General features: G+C 41.8%; 3 protein-coding genes across 6 annotated transcripts in view; 2 read left to right on the top strand and 1 right to left on the bottom strand.

Moving 5' to 3' along the window:
* Nucleotides 1-2,583: 2,583 nt before the first annotated feature.
* On the top strand, nt 2,584-5,626 carry LOC120729667 (kxDL motif-containing protein 1-like). 2 transcript variants are annotated; one of them, XM_040025430.1, is made up of 5 exons: nt 2,584-2,718; nt 3,002-3,121; nt 3,243-3,395; nt 3,477-3,523; nt 4,596-5,626. In XM_040025430.1, the coding sequence occupies exons 2-5, from the start codon at nt 3,024-3,026 to the stop codon at nt 4,850-4,852; spliced, it is 555 nt and encodes a 184-aa protein (XP_039881364.1). In that variant the 5' UTR covers nt 2,584-2,718; nt 3,002-3,023; the 3' UTR covers nt 4,853-5,626. The 2 variants fall into 2 exon arrangements, with proteins under 2 accessions (XP_039881364.1, XP_039881363.1); XM_040025429.1 differs by lacking the exon at nt 2,584-2,718 and adding an exon at nt 2,769-2,849.
* A 3,657-nt stretch (nt 5,627-9,283) lies between these two features.
* Nucleotides 9,284-15,063, top strand: LOC120729659 (endoplasmic reticulum-Golgi intermediate compartment protein 2-like). Its single transcript, XM_040025420.1, has 13 exons — nt 9,284-9,749; nt 9,827-9,935; nt 10,019-10,065; nt 10,144-10,211; nt 10,320-10,360; nt 10,591-10,692; nt 10,779-10,871; nt 11,893-11,948; nt 12,049-12,147; nt 12,243-12,340; nt 12,429-12,591; nt 13,853-13,926; nt 14,027-15,063. The coding sequence occupies exons 1-13, from the start codon at nt 9,644-9,646 to the stop codon at nt 14,090-14,092; spliced, it is 1,122 nt and encodes a 373-aa protein (XP_039881354.1). The 5' UTR covers nt 9,284-9,643; the 3' UTR covers nt 14,093-15,063.
* A 528-nt stretch (nt 15,064-15,591) lies between these two features.
* Nucleotides 15,592-22,195, bottom strand: part of LOC120729648 (membrane-associated guanylate kinase, WW and PDZ domain-containing protein 2-like) — an 89,042-nt gene continuing 82,438 nt past the window's right edge. For 2 of the 3 annotated variants that reach the window (XM_040025403.1, XM_040025404.1), the window contains 7 exons: nt 21,947-22,132; nt 21,243-21,528; nt 20,350-20,629; nt 20,100-20,243; nt 19,482-19,620; nt 19,137-19,225; nt 18,505-18,676 (listed from right to left, as the gene is read on the bottom strand). In XM_040025403.1, coding sequence (XP_039881337.1) covers nt 18,620-18,676; nt 19,137-19,225; nt 19,482-19,620; nt 20,100-20,243; nt 20,350-20,629; nt 21,243-21,528; nt 21,947-22,132 — 1,181 coding nt within the window. In that variant the 3' untranslated portion in view covers nt 18,505-18,619. Of the gene's footprint in view, nt 18,677-19,136; nt 19,226-19,481; nt 19,621-20,099; nt 20,244-20,349; nt 20,630-21,242; nt 21,529-21,946; nt 22,133-22,195 lie in introns of all 3 variants that reach the window. The other variant, XM_040025402.1, reaches the window with a different exon arrangement.

Below are 22,195 nucleotides of genomic sequence, written 5' to 3'. Positions count from 1 at the left end.
AGCAATATCAATATCAGTGATTTCCATCATTCCCGGGTCAGTATACGGTAAAAGACTTTATACAAGCTAAAATTCTATGCCATTGCCTCTTATATACCACAAATGTGTTGTGATATATTGCCTAATATTACTTTATTTATCAAATGAAAGCCAAAGCACATTGAAATTCACCCAATGTCAAATCAATGCAGGTTTTCTATGGACACTTGTGCTTGTCCGAGGTCATTTATATGTATGTTTTAAAAATAACACTAATATGAAATTTCATACATGTGATGTTGTAGTCAGGAGCAGCGGGTGTGTTATGTACATAAGGGGTTGGATGAGTCATATGACTCTTTATATAGGTTTCATTATTTATTATTTCATATTTATTTGTATCCTTACTTAGAGAAGTGAATTCTTTTCATCTTTAGCTTACTCATAGTACGGTTTTATTCATCAGAAGTCGAATGTTATTCTCACGCAGGCTTTGGTTAACATTGCATTCAATTACTGGTTGTCAATATTTGTGAAATGTTGTTAAATATTTATTTGCTCATCGGTTGAGTTGCGTGCAACCTAACTTATTCTGTATCATCACTTTGGATTTTTATCATGTAGACTGAAACAGCTGATAGATTGCAACCAAACTGTACTTCTCCCTTTTTACCTTGTAGCTTAAAAATGTCACAGAATAGTAGGATACAATAGTAGGATACATAACTCTAGATTTGCATGTATTGTTGCTATGCATTTACTTAACTTACAAGTTAGACAAAATGGTTTTGTATTTTTTATACATCATGTACTTTTTTTTTTACTTTTCCCTTAATAAAAAGTAATTTTGTGAGCTTTCTGGATGTATGGAGTGACTGAATTTATTGGTGTAAGACGGAAAGGGAGAGAAAGAGGGACGTTATCTTCTAAATATGGGAGTGCATGTCATAATTACATTATACATATACACCTGTCTAACTGAGGCAAATCTCTAATCAGCAAGCCAGATTGCAAATGTAGCACATTTCCCACCATGTTACGTATCAGTGTGAACATTTCAGTTGATCTGCTGGCATTTTCCCGCACAAACATCTCTAGGGTTTACAGATAATGATCTTAAAAAGAGAATAACCAGTGAGTGAAAATGTCAGACTGCCTTGAGCTGATAGGAAGCAACAGTGACTCAAATAACCACTCATCGTTACTATTAAAGTATGCAGTAGAGCATCTCTGAGCGCATAACATGTTGACCACCAAAGCAGATGGGCCACAGCAGCAGAAGACCTCAACGTGTGCCACTCCTGTCAGCTAAGAACAGCCTATTTGCAGAGGCTCACCAAAACTTGACAGTAAAAAGTTTGAAAAAATGTTGCTCTAGTTTTGCTGCAGTGGTAATGGTGGAGAGTGGTAAGGTTAGAATTTGGCATAAACAGCATGAACCCATTCTGCCTTGTATGAAAGATTCAGGCTGCTGGTGTTGTGGTGACTATTTCCTTAACACACTTTGAGCCACTTAGCACCAATTGAGTGCTGTTTAAATACCACAGCCTTCACGGGTATTGCTGCCAAACCTGTCCATTGCTTTATGACCACAGTGTACACATCTAATGGCTGATTTCCACAGGATATGTCACAAAACCAAGTCACAAAATTCAAATAATCTTTGACTGGTTTCTTGAGTATGACAAAGAGTTCATTGTACTCAAATGACCTCCACATGCATCAGATCACGATCTAGTAAATCTTTGGGATGTGGTAGAATTGGAGATTCACATCATGGATCTGCAGCTGGCAAATCTGCAGAAATTGTGTGATGCCATAATGTCAATCTGAACCAAAAAATATCTCAGAATTGATTGAAGCACCTTGCTGAATCTATGCCACAAAGAAGCAGTTCAGAAGCAAAAGCAGTTCTGAAGGCAAAAGCGGTCTAGATTACACTATTTTTTTTTAAGAGAGAGAAACATAGCAGTTCAAATGTACACGAGGCTAATTATGTTGCTTCTCTTCAAGTTCACTGTAAAGCTTAAACAAAATCGGTCATATACACTCGAAATATATTCCATGCATGCATCCATTTTTTCCCTCGTTTTTCAGGATCATAGTTGTGCTGGAGCCTATACTAGCTGTCGAGCGAGAGGCGGGATATATCCCGGACAGGTCTCAAAATATGTCGTGTATTTCATTGTCACTGAAGCTTCCGTTCATGACTTGCAAATAATTATGCAATTAATAAGTTTCTCTTCTGCAGCGACCAAACCAAAACACACTCTGTAAGAAAGTTGCTTAAATAAAGAACAGCAGCTCAATAAAATAACATTATAATGACAAAAGAAGACATTTCACTAAAGTCAAAAATGATCTCAGTTAAACAGAAGAAATTGGCTGGAATCATATTAGCTCAGTAGGGGAAAAACATAAAATTGCTGAAGAATGGCACGTAAAAACGAAATAAAACACAATGACGTGGCTCAGTAGAATTAAACATATCGATTTAATTTTAATTCACTGAAAACTATATAAGTGAATATAAATAGCTTATTAACGAAAACTAATGAAAAAACAACAACGAAAACAAACAAACAAACAAAACCTTAGACCGGAAGCGTTGGTCTCGTGACAGGAACTTGAAAAACATATGGAAGTGGGTTGTTTTTGTCTCACAGCCAGGTGTCAAATATAGTCTTAATCTGCTGCGTAGTCGTCCAAACTCTACAGATAGCCATCGTCCGAGCTCAGGTAAGTAATGTAAACTTTGTAGTTCCATTTATTATTATTACGGCTCGGTAGCTAGCGTACTAACCTTGCGGTGGTTGGTTTGGGGTGCTAACAGGGAGCTGGAGGGCAGTTAAACACCGGCACAGCATGCGGTGAATAAACAATTCACAGCTGGAGTTGACTGTCTCTGATTTAATTAGCGTTTACAAATCTAGCTTATTTCTTTCTCGTTGATTAAATGCCTGTGTTTACATTTCTGGATATTTTGGCTCATGCAGTTATGAATAAATGTTTCCAATTGCAGTTTTTTCGGCTTGCTCGTCATCATGGTGGAGCACACTGCATCTGACGTGTTCTGCAATCGGATGCTGAGCATGGTCAACTCTGAGGATGTTAACGCCATCATCCAGGCTCAGAGACACATGTGAGTACCAGACTGAGCCCAGTGGTGCCATGAAATATAAACTATGTCTGCTGTTTGGGGTCGTTTCATTTGTGTCTGAGATTAAGATTTCTGTTTCTCTGGTTAACTGTTGTGAAAACAGGCTCGACCGTTTTGAGAAAACCAATGAAATGCTGATCAACTTTAATGGGCTGTCTAATGTACGCCTGCAGCAGATGAACGAGCGTTTCCTACTCCACACTCGCACTCTTGTGGAGATGAAGAAAGATCTGGACAGCATCTTTAGAAGGATCAGGTTAGTGTCTACTACTCCCACCATGCAAAAAAAAAAAAAAAAAAATACACCTTTAATCACAGGCTTTCTCTGCCTCTCCAGGACACTAAAAGGAAAGATAGCTAAGCAGTATCCAGAAGCTTTCAGCAGTGAGTTGTTTGATTTCTATTCATCACAACTTGATTTCTTTCTTCTTCTTTTTCATATTTCACACTTGCATGTTTCAGATTATCAAGTAAATGGTAATATTACACAAATATAATTTGAATAAATACAAAATGCAGTTTTTAAATGATGATTTCATTTATTGGGGGGAAAAAGCCATCCGATTTCACCTGGCTCTCTGTGGATATTTAATTACCCCTTCCCTCTCCCCACCCCTTGAAACTTGAATTAACTGTGATTAAGTTCACTTTCATTAGCCTCACTAGTGGCCTGATTACTGCTGGAATTGTTGAATCAGTAAATTACCAAACCTGACAAAGTGAGGTAAGCTTAAAGATCTCAAAAAACGGCAGCTCATGCCACAATATAAAGAAACAGCTGAGAAACACAGTTGACTGATATTTCAGGTTACCAAACCATTTCCTGCGAACCACAAAGAGAACCAAAATCTGCAAATGGAGAAAACGATGGTGAACCTTCCCAGGAGAGGGTGGCCTACAAAAATTACTTGAGAGTAAATCAACGACTCATTCAGCAGATCAGAGAAGGCCCCAGGACAACATTTGAGATCAGTTATAGTCAGTGTTCATGAATCAACAATAAGAAAGTGACTAGAGAAAAATGGCATCTATGGGAGAGTTCCAAGGCTAAAACCACTGCTGACCCAAAAGAAAACTCCAAATCATCTTCTCTCACAAAAATATTTACATCAACAAAATAATCTGAGGATTGATGAGACTTAAGTTAAACTTAAAAGGTTGCAGTCCCTTTTTATTTGGTGTAAAACTAACAGAGCACTTGACTGTAGTTCTTGCTGCCAAGGGTGACAGTTTATACGTTTATCAGGTTTATTTATTCACACAGGACCAGGTAGGTTTAGATGGCAAACATGCATTTTGTACTTAGTCGGATTATCTTGGTCTAATATTAAAATTTGCTTAATGATCTTAAACATGTGTAACAAATATGCAAATAACTAAGAAATCAGGAAGAAGCTAAATATGTTTTCGCGGCACTGTAAATTGAATTTTTTAAACAATGTATTTTTCCTGACAGACATCCATGAGTCGCCCATTTCTGAGGAAGATGACGATGAATTTGACCCAGTTCCCCCAAGCATTGCCACAACTACTACCACAGCCACCTCAGAGCAGAGCACAGAGTCATGTGACACAAGTCCAGATGTGATCTCGCCCACTGTGAGCAGATGCTCTGAAGAGCTCTCTCAGGAGCCACCTGACACGCCCACCTCTGACTTCCTAGAGACAGCTGTCCTGCAGGACGAGGGTCCTGACTCAGTCCCTGCAGAATAACGAACAGTTAATGGGTCACTTTAAACTTTTTTTTTTTCAGGAAGACTTGTTGTATAATTGCATGTGCACTTGCCACTGTAATGTTTGCGGTCATTTGTTTGTTTGATGTTTTGAGGTGGCTTTGCACTGTCAATGAGAAACATGCTTTTTTTTTTTGCCATACATAATTGTGTTGTGCTAGCATAGCACCACAATAATGCAGAAAATACTTGAACTTGTATAATACACCACTGTATATCTGTATGTGTATAACTATACAGCAAACCTGAGCAAAAGCCTGTGTGTACGAAGAAGTTCTCATCATGTCAACATAAATGACAGATACAAAATCTAGTCTCACTCTGAATATTGGTAGTTAGTTTTTGCAAATGTTTATTGCACTTGTTGCAGCATTGTTATTCAGCAGTCTCCTGTTAACCCTATATAATTTATTTCCCATAAAACCAGGAAGTATGTTTATCAGCACCTTCATGAGTGCGTCCTACTGCTAGTTACAGATATCATTTGGTTTAAAAGTGTAAAACTAAATATATTTATTTTTTTATACTGCTACATAACAATATTAATTTGAAAAGCAAAGATGCTAAAGCTAAAATAAGTAATGGTACACGGTTATGGAAGCGCTGGAGAGTTTTAGTTGTTGCAATTTTACACTTGAATAAAATTGCATTTTTCTGCTGAACAGTGTATGAGCCCTCATTAACAAAACTCAGTTTGTATACTAAACTTCTCACATGTTAATAACAAGGAATCTCCTGATGCTAATTTCACCATTGAGAATTGTAATTGTGTCTTTTTAAAATGGATCTTTGTCCATGTTAAAATATGTGTGTGTGTGTGTGTATATGTATATGTATATATTAGGGGTGCAACGATACACAAAATTCACGGTTCGGTTCGATACTTTGGTGTCACGGTTCGATATTTTTTCGATACAAAAAAATGTTCATGCCTTTTTAATTTGTCATTTATTAAACTTATAAATATATATTTTAACTCAAAAGTACAGTTTTTAAATTTAATGTTGCTGAAACAAAAGTAATTTAAAAAATTAATATATCTCAGGGCTCTCAAAATTTCAAAATCCCTGGTAGCCCTTCGGGCAGGGACTCTTCAGTTTTTGGTAGCCCAAAATAAATGTAAGTAGCCCGAATAAAAAAGAGAGCAATTTTTTGATTGATGTTTTGTTTCCTTTACAATATTATACATTAAAGTATAATATTATAAAGGAAACAAAACATTAATCAAAAAATTGTTGAAAAATAAATTACAACATTGTATAAAAATTACAATCATCAACTCAAATACTTGGTTCTAATTGAACAGAAATTTCTATGAACTTGTAAGAACTGTGTAGGACATGAATCAGTCTGTGTCAGATCCTGAATTTGAAATTTCCACTGAAGTCACGGGTAAGAGACAAGTGGAACCAAGATCTAGGCCATTTGCTTTTTGACGTTTGCAAAGACTGCTAAATTTTGCCAGTGGTAGTTCACTCTTTGCAACATAGTACGTTGTTCTAAACAGATTTTTTTAGGTTTATTTTTAGTATGTTATTTTCAATTGGTGTTTGTTCTGGGAAAGATATTGCAGACTGAGCAAGAATGCATTTCTTGCATTTCTCATGGGTTCTAATGGGGGCCTTTCTTAAAATGACTGGTCCCAGTAACAAAGGCGCTTGTCGACTCAGAAATCGAGGGAAAACCAACAACACACCTGGCAGAACACTATGTTATTTACACGGGTGCACATAAGTGGTCCGCATGTGCGCATTCGCTGTCAAAATAAAAGACGCGCACCAGATAAGAAGTTGCAACGCGCGTTTGCGTCCATATAAAAAGCACTGTTTTTGTCCGCTAGAGTGGGATTTTCACGGCACATTCCGCACCACATCTCTGTGCGTTCATCATTTGTTTGAAGCCAGCTCACCTCCTGCAACCACTTTTCCGAGAATACGCGCTTCTTTTGTGGTTCGGACTCCTTCTGACATTTGTTTGGAGGTGGAGGAACACCAAAGTAATTGCTTAAAGGAGCTTGCTTCTTCGACATCTTTAAGAGTTCTAAACAAATGTCTGTCCTCCTCCAGAAAATCTTATGTATGCAAACACGCGTTGCAACTTCATATCTTGTGCACGTTTTTTTTTTTTTTTTTTTTTTGACAGCGAATGTGCACCTGCGGACCACTTATGTGCAGCCCCGGTTATATAGCTCGTCATATTGCAGCCACAGAAATTCTTTTGTCCATGAAACCATAAAGCTGCACTTTCTTTTTGCCTTATAGTCTGATTTGTCATAACTTTTCCGTTTTGTGGTAAGCTTTTCTTTGGCTGTCACTTCTTCACCCTGACCTGTCTTATTTGGCTCAGCAGAACTAAAATATATATCCTGCTGCTTTTACACACACATAACGGTCAGCGATTCTCTGCACGATCAACCTCTCATATGTTTAAGCTTGCTGCGGGAGATTTCACTTGTCATGTTTGCATAGTAAGCTAACGATTAATAAGACGATGTCAGAGGAATTGGTGCGCAAATTATCATCACTCACCAATCAGTGCTGTCGCTCTCTAGCGATTTTGCAAGCCCTGTATCTGATTGAGGAATCACTCATCTTTGGAAAAGAGAGTTTATTACAGAGAAATGGCTCTTTCCAAAATAAAAGCTATACTATACGCTTCTTCTGGGCTATATTCTCAGCAGCATATTGTAGCGGGTCAGGGCTGTTCAGGGTTCTGTTTGTACAGTTATGTTTTGTTTATGTTGCCATAGTGACGGGTGACGCCCTCTCGCTGCGACGGTGTGTCCTTCCGGGGTCAGAGGGCGCCCTGTGTGGTGTTGTTGTTGTTGTTGCTGTGCGGTTGTCGCGCTGAGCAGTTAGCTAGCGGCAGTGTTCTTCTGCAGATGTCAATAAACGGCTGTGCTCCCTGGCTAGCTCACGGGAAGCAAGACCAAACGACACCTCCGTCTCCACCTTGTCTGAGCTCGCCACAATATTAAACATATCAGGTCCCCATAAGGAGAATCATGTGCTAATGGCTGTCTAAATGACTCGGGTAAAGTTTGTAGCATGCATGCTTGCATACTTGTTGTTTTTGTCTGCTTCCACTTGTCTTTGCACTAGGATGATGTCGGAGTAAATGTGCAGTCATATTCGTTGTGTTCCCACTAGTGCTGTCAGCGTTAATCTCGTTGAAATGACGTTAACGCCACAACAGGGCAAATCTCCGTTAACGAACTACCCCTGATCGCCCCATGCCTGGGGCTAGACAGCCAACACGTTAACGAGCTAACTGCGATAACACACTAGTTCACACCCATGTAATTGAGCATTGGTGGCACATCCAACATACTGTTTTACTTTAGTCCATGACTTCAGGGTCATACGTCACATGAAAACCAAAATAATTCCAAACGCCAGATCTGAATGAGGGTAGGGGAGGTTCAATTTGCCATGTTGCAAGGAGAGCTTAACTTCTGTCTCGCTAGCTTGCCCTGCGCTCTTCCTTCTGGCAATGCTGTCTGTGTTGAACGCTCAGTGGAGCTGCACTTGACAGTGCAGCCTAGGCGGAGTAGTCGAACGCAGATTCACTGAGCGCTCAACACAGACAGCATTGTCAGAAGAAAAGTTGATAAAATAAATTACAAATTTTGTATTGTTCGATACATATGCGTACCGAACCGAAAGCACTGTATCGAACGGTTCAATATCGATACGAGTATCGTTGCACCCCTAGTATATATGTGTGTGTGTGTGTGTGAATAACACTGGAGAAAGTTGGAGGCCTCCTAATCCGCAGCTGCAGGTTAAAAGGCTACCACAGCACAACATGAATAGTATTAAAAAGATCAGTTAGACCATTTTAATAACTGCAGATAATCTAGACATTCACTCTTAAAGTCTCCATGGTGAGAAGGACTGATGCTATGTAATCCACAATTGGGGGTCTTGTAATAATCATGTAATAATCACATAATTAGCCTGGCACTAGAGTGCCACAACACCTAGACACTGTGTAGGAGCTGCTCTTTAGTAGTTATTGCTAAATAATTCTCACAAAAAATGAATTGTCACACAGCAACCGTCTCATAACGTCTCTGAGCTCCTCCTTGTTTGCAGTGCAGATGAACACACTGACAAATTAAGTTGTGAGAGTAGTGAGCAGGTGAAAAAGATCCTGGAGAGGTGGAGGTTTGCAGTGGATGAATTAAAGTAAATACAAAAAAAAGGCAGGTGTAACAGTGAAGCTGCACGGAGCAGAAATAAATACATGGTGTCAACCATTCAAAGCAACGAACAGTGTGTAAGTGAAATAGTGAAGAGAGTCCAGACAGGGTGGAGTGACTAAGGTGATTTGTGGCAGCAGCAAAATACCAGGACTAAACAGGAAGAAATGCAGGCGGACTCCCCTCTTAACCACTAGCGGGCGCTAGGGCCAAAAGAGTGCCGTTTTTCTGTGCAGACAATGCGGGTCAAACGACAATGCAGATACTCCATAACACACTTATACCGGGGTAGCTTCTTTTGTAATTGTATATTTCTTGCTGTGTCATCGTAAACACAAGCTCTTTAGCTGTATATAATTCCTTTTTTGGGGGGCATTTAATTTAGCATTAATCCAGTTGTTCGGCTAGTTAGCTAGTTAATGCTATGCGCTAGCCCGGTAGCTGTCATGACCAACGTCAGCAAACTAACTTAGACCTCAGCTGTCGTCGCTTTAAACACATCAAACCCGAAAACATCCACTTCATGTGGGAGTCACCTGGAGTTTAAGCTCCGCCGCAGGTCCCAAGATGAGGAGGCTGACGAAGAAGAAGGCTCTGACTCTGATGAAGGAGTTAGACGCTTTTCCTAAAGTTCCTGAAAGCTACGTGGAGTCCACAACCAGCGGTGGGACAGGTACAGACTGCACATTTTTTAGCTGTAGCTAATCTGAGAGGAGAGTTCAGTCTAATCCCATTTCAAACTCTCTCCAGTGTCTCTGATAGCATTCACTTTCATGGCTGTCCTCGCCTTGTTGGAGTTCTTTGTGTACAGACACACATGGATGAAGTACGAATACGAGGTGGACAGAGACTTCAGCAGGTAAAAGCTGAACAGGTTCATGCCATCACCGCCCTCAAAAACCTCTCAGCTGTGTCCTAACTGCACCTGTTCTTCACCAACAGTAAACTCAGGATAAATGTGGACATTACAGTGGCCATGAGATGCCAATGTAAGTAGATACAGGTGTATTTTTGTGTGTGTTTAGGGCAGGAAAAGGTTTTTAACTTCCGTGTTTGATTGGATGCAGATATAGGAGCAGATGTCCTCGATCTGGCAGAGACCATGGTTGCCTCTGATGGATTACAATATGAACCGGTGGGTTTGTGATTTTATCATGCAGTGAACAATGAAAATGTAATCTCTGGCATGTCCAACAGTTGTTTGTTTGGGTTTTTTTTGTTTTGTTTTTTTTTTACAATTTAGGTCAACTTTGAGCTCCCACCACAGCAAAGAATATGGCACATGTAAGTGATTTATTCACATTCAGTACTTGGGTATTATGATCTATAATCTAGTAACACTAAATCACGCGAATGTTAGGCTGCATAGATCTTTAACTCACTGAAGCTTTACTAATAATTAAGACAAAGTTTGCATCCTCACATTTGTTGATGTAATTTGAAAAAAAAAAAAAAGGTTAATTGTATCCCAAGTGAGTCTTTTTTGTCCTAATATTTCTGTCCCTGCCTGTCAGGACTCTTCTGCACATCCAGGAGCGTCTGAGAGTGGAGCACGCTCTGCAGGATGTCATCTTCAAGGCTGCAATAAAAGGAGCTCCTCCTGCTCAGACGAAAAGGTAAAGGACCCTCAGGATTATCTGTGTTTTGTTGGGAGGTGAATGAAAGTGCGATTACGCTGATTGCTTAAGTTTCCCCCCCGCAGTGAGGACAGCACCGCTTCCCTGAGTGCCTGCAGGATCCATGGACATCTCTATGTCAACAAGGTGGCAGGAAATTTCCACATTACTGTTGGCAAGTAGGTAACACTCAAAACGATGTATTATTTAACACAGTTTTTTATTTTGAACCATAGACTGTAAACGTCCTCCCACTGTACAGAAACAATCATAGCAGGTACTGCTTCCTGCATGGCCCTAATGTGAGCGCGCATCGTCTTTGGACTCCACGTGTCAGTCACCACAGTCCGGACTGTCTAGTAAGGCTGCCAAAAAGTTGATTCTGTTCATCTGGATGCTGTTTCGTCACTTATCCAAGTCTCTTCGCCTGATGAAAATCTAAATGAACAGAATTAACTTTCTGGGAGTTCCTCACTTGGATTATTGAGCTGCATGCAAGACATGTCTAGTAGGATTGGCAAAAATCAACACAAATTATAACACAATTACAAAACAAAGACAGAAAAACAGTAGAAGTTTGTTTTGTTTTTTCAGTGAAGGGGATTTCCACGAACTTTAATTATAATTTAACTGAATGAAGTAATTGATTGTAGGCAGTGGATCTGGCCTTTTGTGGAGTGGTAATTATAAATGAATAGAATATGGAACAGTAATGATTTTTGTTATCTTGGTTTAATAATCTGAAAGCTAAAATTAAAATTTGATTATCGCACAGCTCTGCTGTTCAGTACTTCTTTATGCTGATGTGGGATGAATCCCAGTCGCTTTTGTAAAACTATTTCAACACATTTCCATCAAGAGAGACGGAAAGTTGCATTGACATCAGTGGCTATGAGGAGTGGAATCACACAGAGACTGAAATGACTTGCTTCTACCGCTATATGGAAAGGAGACATTGCTCTCTGCAAGCTTATAGTTTTGCACATTGATTATCAAATACAAATTTCCCCACAGAAGTTGGTTTTGCTCCCATCTTATTATCAAGGGCTGGAGTCGGGGCCTTGATACCTGTGCTCTAACCTCTGCTCACCTCTGTGCTGCTCTGTTTGCAAATTAGATCACTAGCATGGGATATTTTGGCTGTTTCCATGTCATTGATTTACATATAAAGTTAACGCTGACCTTTTCATCCACTTACAGGTCCATCCCGCATCCTCGAGGTCACGCCCATTTAGCCGCCCTCGTCAGCCATGACTGTAGGTTTGCAGACTTTCTGACACCAAATGGCAGCAACAGATGGAAAGTAAACTGTTTTATATGTTATAAAGATTATTTATTGTTTTGTATTTGTTACAGCTTACAACTTCTCTCACCGGATTGACCACCTGTCCTTCGGAGAGCCACTTCCTGGAATGATCAGCCCTCTGGACGGCACAGAGAAAATTGCTATTGATTGTAAGTTGGTGTTTCAGATGTTGTTGAATTACTTGTTATTAAAGTGCTCTGATAAACTTTTATTTCCACTGATGGCTCTTGATGCTTCTTTCCAGCTAACCACATGTTTCAGTACTTCATCACCATTGTGCCAACCAAACTGAACACCTACAAAGTGTCTGCAGACACGCATCAGTACTCTGTCACTGAGCGGGTAGGTCTGGGTTTGTACTGTTTTGGCTGGGGAGTAGATAGTGTGTCATTGTACTGAAAGCATTCGTATGCCTTTGGCTGTCCCACAGGAACGTGTGATAAACCATGCTGCAGGCAGCCACGGAGTCTCAGGGATCTTTATGAAATATGATATCAGCTCACTAATGGTCAAAGTCACTGAGCAGCACATGCCTCTGTGGCAGTTCCTCGTCAGACTCTGCGGCATCATCGGAGGCATTTTCTCCACCACAGGTAGGTAACGTGCTCATGCTGTTTGAGTGCCGTCTGCATTAAGAGTGTGCTGCAGTAACGTTTTCAGATTGCTCTCCTGACTGAAAACCAACTTGGAGGTCACAGTGATTGTTTGTTCAGAACAAGGAGGCATCAAGCAGCAGCAACAGCTTTAACCCTTTACCCCTTGAAAGCCTAACAGGAGTAACCCTTGAAGCTCTTTTCTGACCTGAGTTGTTTTGGTCATATTTCAGCCTGCTTATAGAACAAAATCACTGCATGTGGATAAGAGTTTACTGCAGCTACCCTTGGAAAAACCTGGAAGTTATTCTAATGATCGTCAAACCACGACATTATTTACGTATACTGACGTGTCAAAACTCGTCATCAAGGGTACAGGGGAGGTCGTCACATCTTTATGGGAGGAAAGTCAAAAGATACACTAACCTTTAAAACTTTGAAAATAGATTTTGAATGTCAGAGCTGCTTACAAGCATTTCATGACAACAGCTCCTTGCAAGTTAACTGATTAAATCATGCTATAATGCAAGAACCATACTAACAAATTCCCATCATAAAGTGCTCTTATTATGCTCATGTATAGACTTTTATACTTTAGCTTTGCACGATTCACAGTACAAATGAATACTTATTTATCTTATAGTGGAACCTCTCATGTTGTCGACTTGTGTTAAGTGGTTTTAGCTCCCTTATCCAGTTTTAAGCCATTTTTTCTAATTGGCTGCACCTCGCAGCCTCTCCAGAGAGATTAAAGAGCAGGCGGGTGGAGTTTCTGTGTCTAAGATCTCACTGATATCGTACAGGGTCAAGAGCAGAACAGAAACAGTTCAGTAAAGTCTGAAGGAGTCATTTGTACACAGGCTGATCTCATTGATACTTTGGCTATTATAACAAAAAGCTTTAGAGTGACCCTTTAACCAGTAAAACAGGATGTGAGACCTTTGCATGTAATTTAACAAAGTAGATCCAAGTATTCTCATAGAAATCTTCAGCTTAACAGCAGAAGTACCTGAATGTTGTAATCCCAAACATGGTGTTCCTGCCAAGACTAAACCCTGGAGGATCCTGTGACTCTGTTTGTGAACCATCATTCTTAAATGAATCCTGTTAATCCACCTGGATGAAGAGAAAAACTTTATGCATTATTCACAGATGTAGCCACTGCATAAAAGCAGCAGGTAACAACTTAGACCAAGCTGCTTTCACCTCATCTAAACCCTGAACATGAACATTAGTATTTAAAGTTTTTCTCTCCCGGCAGGTATGATCCACGGCTTGGTGGGATTCTTGGTTGATGTAGTTTGCTGTCGTTTCCAAATGGGAATCTACAAACCTGTAAGTTAACGCAGAAGTAAAACAAGTACAAGAGCAATTTAGTTCTTTTTTTTTTTTTTTTTTTTTAGTGGTACTAATTTCTTATTTTCTCCTTCCTCAGAAGGATGACCTGCCAGCGCAGGAAAGCAGTGAAACTCAGCTTCCTGCTGAAAACTACACCGAGTAACAGCAGATGCTCACAATCTTGGCCTTACCCACAGACAGCAATGACATGCTGGGGAGATGTTTACAAGTTTTATTATAAAATGTTCCCTTTTTTGTTAAAAATGTGTATTTGTATCTGTTTTAACTGTGTAATTCCACAAACCAGAAGCAGTGATTCATCTACTTATGAAAGACTGTAGTCAGTACCTCCACTTGTCACGTGTCAGCATCACTGGAGAGATGGAAAGCAGAAATTCTTAGATAAATGTTGTAGAATTGATTAGATTTACTGCAAAGATACCTGCAGGCCAACACATTTTCACTTCCCTCTGCTGTGGGGCCCCTTCCTCATACTTCAGCCTTTTTACAGAAGTGAATGTTATACTTAAACCTGTCAGGGACATGGAACAACTTCTCAGTGCTCCGGTCTAAAATGCATCTCATCACATGCAAAAAGGGAGAAACGTGTGCACGGGTATTGGGGTTCTGGGTTTAAATCCATCTGCTAACTGAGCTGAGCCTGGATCTTTTCCCTGTGATTTCCTCCCAGTGTCCAGGGACATGCAGGTTTGGTTAAGCAGTGATTCTAAATGGGCCGTAGGTGTATATGTGAGCGTGAATGGACGTAACTATTAGCTCTGCAATAGCCCGGTGATCTGTCTGTGGTATACCCCGCCTATCACCCGATGGCAGCTGGGATTAGCTCCACCAGAGAAGCGTTGATGGATGGATGTGTGTCCCTTTTAAAGTGGAATTGTGTGAAAAGTATGAGTGTTTGTTGGTGACATTGGTTAAATAGGAAACTGATGTGGGGAAAATAAAAGTTTTAAGTTCACTGTCTGCATTTAACTGTGTTGTACATCCTGCTACAATCTGACCCGTCTATGGCTGGAAGTGCTGAAAGTCTCAGAGCCAGCGGTGTTGTGATTGCTGGTTGCTCTTTTAAATAAACGGCACACACAATTTAGCAATAAAAAAAATGGCTGAAAGTGATTGTATAAAAGGCTCTGAGATTTTATGTCTTTGCTCTGCAATATTGTGTGGGGTGGAGTCGCGGGAAATGACGTAGGCAGAAGTTTGGGGTACCGCGCTGCTACTCCAGGAGGGGAGATAGTCTTTCCGTGTTAGGTCTGTTTTACCTCATCAAGCTGTGTTCCTGGTTGCCATCCTTCACGGTGATGCTCCGAGTGTTAAGTTCATGACTGGAAACTGCTGGCAACACTGACCATCTAGGTGGCAATAAAACAGCTGGCGGTGACCATCCAGCAAAGTGGAAGCCTCTTGTCCTCCTTCCTGTATCCTGACCGATACACCATCTTGTTATCTGCTGAAACTAAAAGAACTAGCCCTCACCTAGTACTCCTCAACAGCGATGCTTAAACTGCAGTGAATATTTGCTGTTTTGTTTGGGTAAACGACTACTTAGTAACCCAAACTGTCGATTATTTATACATTGATGAATAAAATGATCCATTATTTTCTCTCGTCCCAATTTTACAAGCAAGAACCTGTAGAAAAGAATATTTTACACCATGTCAAGAGTTTATTTGACAGTATTTCAGAATATCTTTCAGTAAACAAGTTTTGTTTTTTAGCAAAATGTAATATATCAGTACTGTCGCATTTCATAAAAATAGTTGTTCACGTCTTTGAAACTACAGTATCAATGATACAGTAAACCATATTTGTAGGAATACAGCTGTACAAGGTGAATAGTACACAATTAACACTACACAGTTATACTTGATCTCAGTGGGGGTTTATGAGCGTGCCATCCTTCACAGGTTCTGATAAGCAGATTTTTTTTTTGTTTCTTCATACAAAAATCGGTCACAGCAGGCAAGGGGTGGGGGTGGGGGCGGCCTGGATGGAGACAGAGGGCTGGATGACGTATTCTTTCAGCGTTTCCTAACTTTGACATTTGTACATACGGCAAACACGTTTCTACAACCTACTGCGTCTTTCCACAACCATTTTAATCACAGAACACACAGCTCAGTCAGAATCCACCGCGGATCAGGATCAGGCCCGATGACTCTCAATGCACAAAGTCTTACTAGTATCCCAGTCTGCAGGTGCCTGGCTTTCCCAGCAGCTTACGAGCACAGCTTGGATGTACCATCATGTTGCATTCAGTCAAACAGTCGCAATCTTTTTTTTTTTTTTTTTAATTAATCTGGTCCTCCAGTACTCAAAAGCTTAAGTGATAAAGTTTTAATAAAGAGCACACATCCCGCTGAGAGAAATGGATGACATCGAAATAGAGAAATGCAGGAGGACAGTGACGTCATATTTAAATGCATGTATGTTTCACAGATGTGACATTTGCGGGCAACAATACAAACTTAACGTTAAGCTGAAACACAGAAACCGTGGTCCTCTTTGATACAGCCCTGTCTCCATAGACGTTCACAGCTCTACACTCCCAGACGACTCTAAGAAGAGGATGTGATGCTACAGGCTACATGTTATCCCCTTTAAAACACAAGGGGACAAAGGGCAATCATTGACACTGACAAGCTATACAGCCGAGTGCATCAAGATATATACTGCTTGGCGTCCGACGAAAGTCGGATTTCACAACTCAGCGGTTTGCTGACGCGTGTGCATGGTCGCTGATATCTGTTTTGCATTCAGTTCCCAAAATACTTCACAACGGCAACAGCTCTGCATTAGTTCGAGTAAGGCACTCTGCCCCACCTCATAACCATCGGCCTCCTCTTCCCCGCACCGATGCCCCTCTCCCACAGTGATGTGGTACACTTAGCACAGTAAAAGGCATAGAAATGGGAAATAGAGACTGGACAAATTTTTCCTTTTGATCATTAAAATGAATACAACACAGCTTATAATTCTGCACAATGACTGCATGGTTGACTGTGATCAAGTTGTGTACATAACTCAGAAGAGTATCATGAGTTCTTACTAAGCCAACTGTCTTCAGTTACACAAAAGTTCAATTTTGTTCAATTTCGTGGGGGAAAAAAAATCCTTTTCGTCTCATGAGTGCCGACCGGTCTGCTCCACATCTCGATCTTCTGCCTTTAAAAGACACGAGTCCCTGTCTAAAGACATGGTGGTGTATATCCATGCACACAAACGCCGCCTGCCTCGGCGGTCCGGGTGTGGTGACTCGCACAGTCTTTGATATGTAGTTTTTAGACGAGGCCGTGGAAACAGTGATCCTAAAATACTGTCCTGCTTCTTTTTTTGTTTGTTTGTTTTTTTTAAACAATGTGTCTAACTACAACACTGCCTCAAAAACACCAATAGGTATGTTTCTGAGTTTACCAAATGTACATATTTTTCACATCTTTACATTTATAGTATGAGATATATTGGTAGGCATGTGCGATTTAACATATGTCAGGTTAACTGGGCTGTGGTTGGGGTCAGTGCCGTGTGTTCCAGGAGTTTCAGTGTCACTGCTTCCATCTGACACACCTGTAGTCTGGTTCATCCCACTGCGCAGAGAAAACAGGGCAAGAAAACAGAAATCTCCTGGTTCTACATATGTTTCTCTTCCTTGTGTGAGCCCACGTTGCACTAAACAGTCTGAACCAGATACAGTCGAGCATTTAAAGGTACGTATCGAAAGCACAGCTCCACTCAGAGTCAGGCGTCATTGCTCCATCTGTGATCAGAAAATCAGAAGTCGCATAAAAGGGTCCCCAAAGGTTTAGACCATATGTTACAATAGCTGTGTAAGTTTCTTTGTCTTTAAGGTGGTGGGTGTAATAATCATCTTGTAACAACAACTGAAATATAAAACATGATCTCAGAAGTCGATGGCGATGAAAACAGGGCAGACAGAGGCGGCAAGGGAGATCTACTGGTTCTCTGAAAGGTCCAGTGGTGAACCGAATGAGGAGCCATACAGTGCGACTCGGCCCAAACCAGTAAGATCCCTTCTACCTGCTTACTGTGGAGGTCCAGGACCTCAGGGTGCCAGGCAGTTTGTCAGACCCAGGGACATTCCAGGGCCTCGGGGAGGCAGCAGCGCTCCTTGTTGGAGGATCTTCCACGTTTTTGGAGGGGCAGTAGAGCCCAATGTGGCCACCGGCCCGCTCATCTTCTCTGGAGAACAGACCTCGGGACACCAGCCTCTCCTGGAGGCTGATATGTCCATCTCCACTGCCCTGAGAGGCTCCGTTCAAATTCACACCAGCAAATGGGTCCCAGGGCCAGATAGTGCTTAACGCTTGTGTATGCAGATCCTTTCTCTTACAGCAGGGGGAGCAAGTCTCCCTTTGCCTCTCTCTTCTGTCAATGCACTTTCCCACAATAGCTTTGGAAGGCAAAGCACGAAGCTGTCTGTCGCCCGGTCCACAGTCCATCTCTCCCGACCCCTGAGGGGTTCCCTGCCCCCTGATGATGCATTTCTGCTCGGTGGACCTGCCACCTGCAGCCCCTCTAATGGAGCTGTGGTCTGTCAGCTTTGGAGCTTTGTCTGCCATGCACACTGTGGCCTCTAGAGGGAGCCGATGAGGGGAATCTGGGGCTGACGATGGATGGGATGAGAGCAATGGATTCAGGTGAGCTTCCAGGGTCACTTCCTGCAGGGCAGAGTGGGCTGTAGAAAGGGAATCCCAGGGGCCGGCACAGTCTGTCAGGGAGGAAAACAATATGCTCAAGAGGACTGATATGAAAGAGGTGGAAACGATCATGCACATGCATACAGACACAGAAAGAAAGGGAAAACACCCCAGAGATAAACACGTTCTTTTATAATATCAGACAAACTTGCATGCACATGTGTATAAGCAGCACAGGAACAGACTTACGTGTAAGGATTTATTCAGTGCTTGTAAACAGTTAACATATTTGCAGCTGTGTGTGATGGATTGATCCCGAGCAGCTCTCGAGTACAAAGTCTACTTCAAAACCCTCTTCAGGACAATTAGACCCAAAGGGTCACTACAAACCATCTTCCACTCTTACTATAGCACACACGAGCACAGATGCACACATGTCAGCTACTTTCCCATGCAAAAACTCGTGACCACAGTTATAGCACACAGATTAATCAGTATGGAGAGAGAGAGAGACATGCAGTTTTCACAAACCGTGTCTTTAGAGTGGCCCATTAGGAAGAAATAGGGGGAGCTTAGTGTGTCACCTTTCATGCACATGGAGAGGTTGGGAGGTACCATTCCTGAGGGAAGGCAAATAAAAGCCTATACCAATCATTAGACTTAAAGCAGAGGGGTTACAACACACGAAGGCTTGAGAGTCGCTCGTTACCATCTACTGTTTAATCAAAGTAGGCTTTCAGATATTAGTCGAGGAGTAAAAAGTGGACAGATATGAATGCATGTTAATGTGTTCTTGAGTTAAGTTGAAGAGCAAACAGTAAATCTTTAGTAAGAGTGTAAACAATGAGACTGCGTCTCTTTGTAAGGAAAACTCACCATATTCTGGCACCTGTCCTGTGCCTCTCTTTAGCAGCAGCCTGACCCGCCTGCCTCCCGCTTTGATGAGTTCAATGGCGCGGGCGTGAGTCATGTCCCTGGTGCTGTCTCCATTAATCTCTATGATCTGATCTCCAACCTGGACGAGACACACACAGGAGCGGGTCAGTTTCTGCCACCCTCGGTTTACTCACAGCAGAGTAACTTTTCCACACAACCAGTCTTCTCTTGGGGAACCTCCACTGAGCAACTTGGGAATGAGCGCCATTAAGAGCCTTGTTCAAGTACATTTCAACACGAGTGGTTAAGAGTGAGCAAAAGGTTTGCTCAATTCACTCAATTTACTCAATGCATTCATACTTACTCACTTGAGCAGAAGGAAAAATCCATGCTCTGTTAAACTTTACACCATTACTAAATTTTAACAAGGACGCTGAGTGATATTATGTGACACGACCATTTAGATGGATGTGTGTGTGTGTTTGGCTTACTTCGGATTAATCAGACTTACTTTTTCCATTTTGAAAAATAAAACAGAGCCATTACTATTCACCAAGTGCAATCCCAACCATCTGCCAAAGAGTGCTTTCACTCTTGTCGTGGTTTTCCTTATCTCACCCTCATCCTTCCATTTCGTATAGCAGGACCATCCTCTGCAAGGCGCAGCACAAACAGGTCCATCTTGTACTCTCTGCCTCCTCGAATACTGAAGCCAAAACCTTTAGCGCTTTTCTCGAGCTCCACTGTAAAGTAATCATAGTCCTGCAGAACAAAATGTAGACGATTTACAACAGAAAAAAAATCAAATATGCGATTTCTATGTGAAAAGCAATGATTATGATAAATATAATTGCAATAAGTTACAAACCTGCATACAAATGAAGGATGTACGGTCAACATAAGCAGACAGCTCTTGGTCAAGCTCTACCTGTGGCCTGAAGTCAGCTGGGATCCCTAGAGGGAACTGTGCAGCTGCAGGGTGCTGTCTAAAATCCAGCAGACCAGGTGGGTGTCTGTAGTCCAGTGTTGGTGGCTGCCGATAATCAGTCACTGGTGGGTGACGGTAATCTACCGGCGGTTGCCGGTAGTCAGTGAATGGAGGATGGCGGAAGTCAGGTTTGACATCCTGTCTTGCTTTTACCTCTGACCTGCCATGAGAATGAAAAGTTGACAAAAATCTGAGCAGCGAGGTGAAAAAAGCATCCCTGTTGGAATAAATTTGCTGGTGAAGTAACACTGGAGATGTAAGGACGGGAAAAAAACACAATTACTGGGTGTGTGCAGATGAGAAGGCTCATCACAAAATGGATAGGTGGGAATATCAGCCTCTGTTATGAAACTTTTATCAAGTTCACACTTCAAAATGGGCATCAACTCACAGCTCTGGGAGGACTGCTCACAGTGACGCATTCTGAGACTTGCGTGCGCGCACACTCACGTTTTCATAGTTTTGACATAGAGCAGGGTCCAATTGCTAGGATCCTGCATTATAGAGGTGATACCTTAAAGTAAATTATTCACTGCACACTGTAGAAGCTAAGTGGTGTTATGCAACTGGGTAGAAACCAGCCTGAGACAGAGTGTCTGACTGGGACATCAGTTGTCTGCAGTCACAGGTTTTCTGCTACACTGACTGGGACACTCTCTTCAGCATGCACAATTTGGTATCTGTCACCTGTGAACTTCATGCCCCTCCTCCTTTCAGTCATTCTGTGTGCTTTTTAACAAATCTTACCAAACACCCTCTTAACCCAGCCTTACCTGCCATCGTGGAGGTAGAGCTGTGGATGGGGGCCAGATGGCTGCGTGACTGGGCTCTGCTGGGTTCCTGCTGGTGCAGGAGGACCAGTCACCGCTTGGTTTGTCTGAGCTGGTGTCTGGCCGGGTTGGACTGGTGTCTGTCCGGGTGCTTGACCTGGCTGAGCGACCATTTGGCCAGACTGCGTGCCTCCTTGGCTTGTCTGGGCTACAGGACTGGGCTGGGTCTGCGGGCTGTGTTTCTGGGTCATGGGGCTCTGCTTCTCTGAACTAGGACCAGAATGGGAGCCTGCGATGGACAGAGGGTTAGGTAAGATTGTACCCGATTGGCAAAGCTCTGAATAAAAAGTGAATTGAATGGATTGACAAATAAAACATGCTCAGGATGTTTAAGATTGCAGAAGAGAACTCTTCTGAATTATTTGCTCCATTTGCTAAAAAACCTTCTAACATTTATGTTTCTGCATCACCAAGCACAAACCCTGTATCCTTTATAGATGACTAAATATAGAAGCCTTTTGACTTTTTAACCTCAGTAAATGCAACATTTTGTGTGTGTAAGACTTTCTTTGGCGAAGTGAAATAAAATATATTCATATGAGATAGAGGGCACCGAGTTCAGGGGGTTTCCTGCAAAGGTAAAACAGGAGCCAAATAAACATTCACAGAACAACATCTGATTTTATTTGCCGCACCAAAACACTTACTCTCCTCTGGTATGATGTGCAGAGTGACTGTTAGTCCAGCATCTTTAATGAGCTTGACGATGTCTGCATGCGGCATGCTGATAATGGATTGTCCGTTCACTGCCAGGATCCGGTCGCCCACCTTCAGCTTCCCACATCTGTCGGCCGGGCTGCCCTCGATGATGCGTCCTATTTTATGGGGCACAGCTGGAAACGGACAACAGCAAGGTGGTTGGTCATGAGGAATTTTGAAGAAAGGTGTGAAAACAG

This window comes from Simochromis diagramma, unplaced genomic scaffold (assembly GCF_900408965.1).
Source record: "Simochromis diagramma unplaced genomic scaffold, fSimDia1.1 OVJJ01000293.1, whole genome shotgun sequence".
Lineage (NCBI taxonomy): Eukaryota > Metazoa > Chordata > Actinopteri > Cichliformes > Cichlidae > Simochromis > Simochromis diagramma.
The sequence above is the reverse complement of the archived record's forward strand: the minus strand, read 5'-3'. Positions and strand labels throughout refer to the sequence as shown.

Excerpts from the sequence above, each read along its gene's own strand:
- LOC120729659 (XM_040025420.1), top strand. The coding sequence starts at position 9,644 with ATGAGGAGGCTGACGAAGAAGAAGGCTCTGACTCTGATGAAGGAGTTA. Across the intron at positions 9,750-9,826 it reads CACAACCAGCGGTGGGACAG|TGTCTCTGATAGCATTCACT; the intron begins GTACAGACTGCA and ends AACTCTCTCCAG. Across the intron at positions 12,148-12,242 it reads AGAGAAAATTGCTATTGATT|CTAACCACATGTTTCAGTAC; the intron begins GTAAGTTGGTGT and ends GCTTCTTTCCAG.
- LOC120729667 (XM_040025429.1), top strand. Across the intron at positions 3,396-3,476 it reads AGCATCTTTAGAAGGATCAG|GACACTAAAAGGAAAGATAG; the intron begins GTTAGTGTCTAC and ends CTGCCTCTCCAG. Across the intron at positions 3,524-4,595 it reads GTATCCAGAAGCTTTCAGCA|ACATCCATGAGTCGCCCATT; the intron begins GTGAGTTGTTTG and ends TTTTCCTGACAG.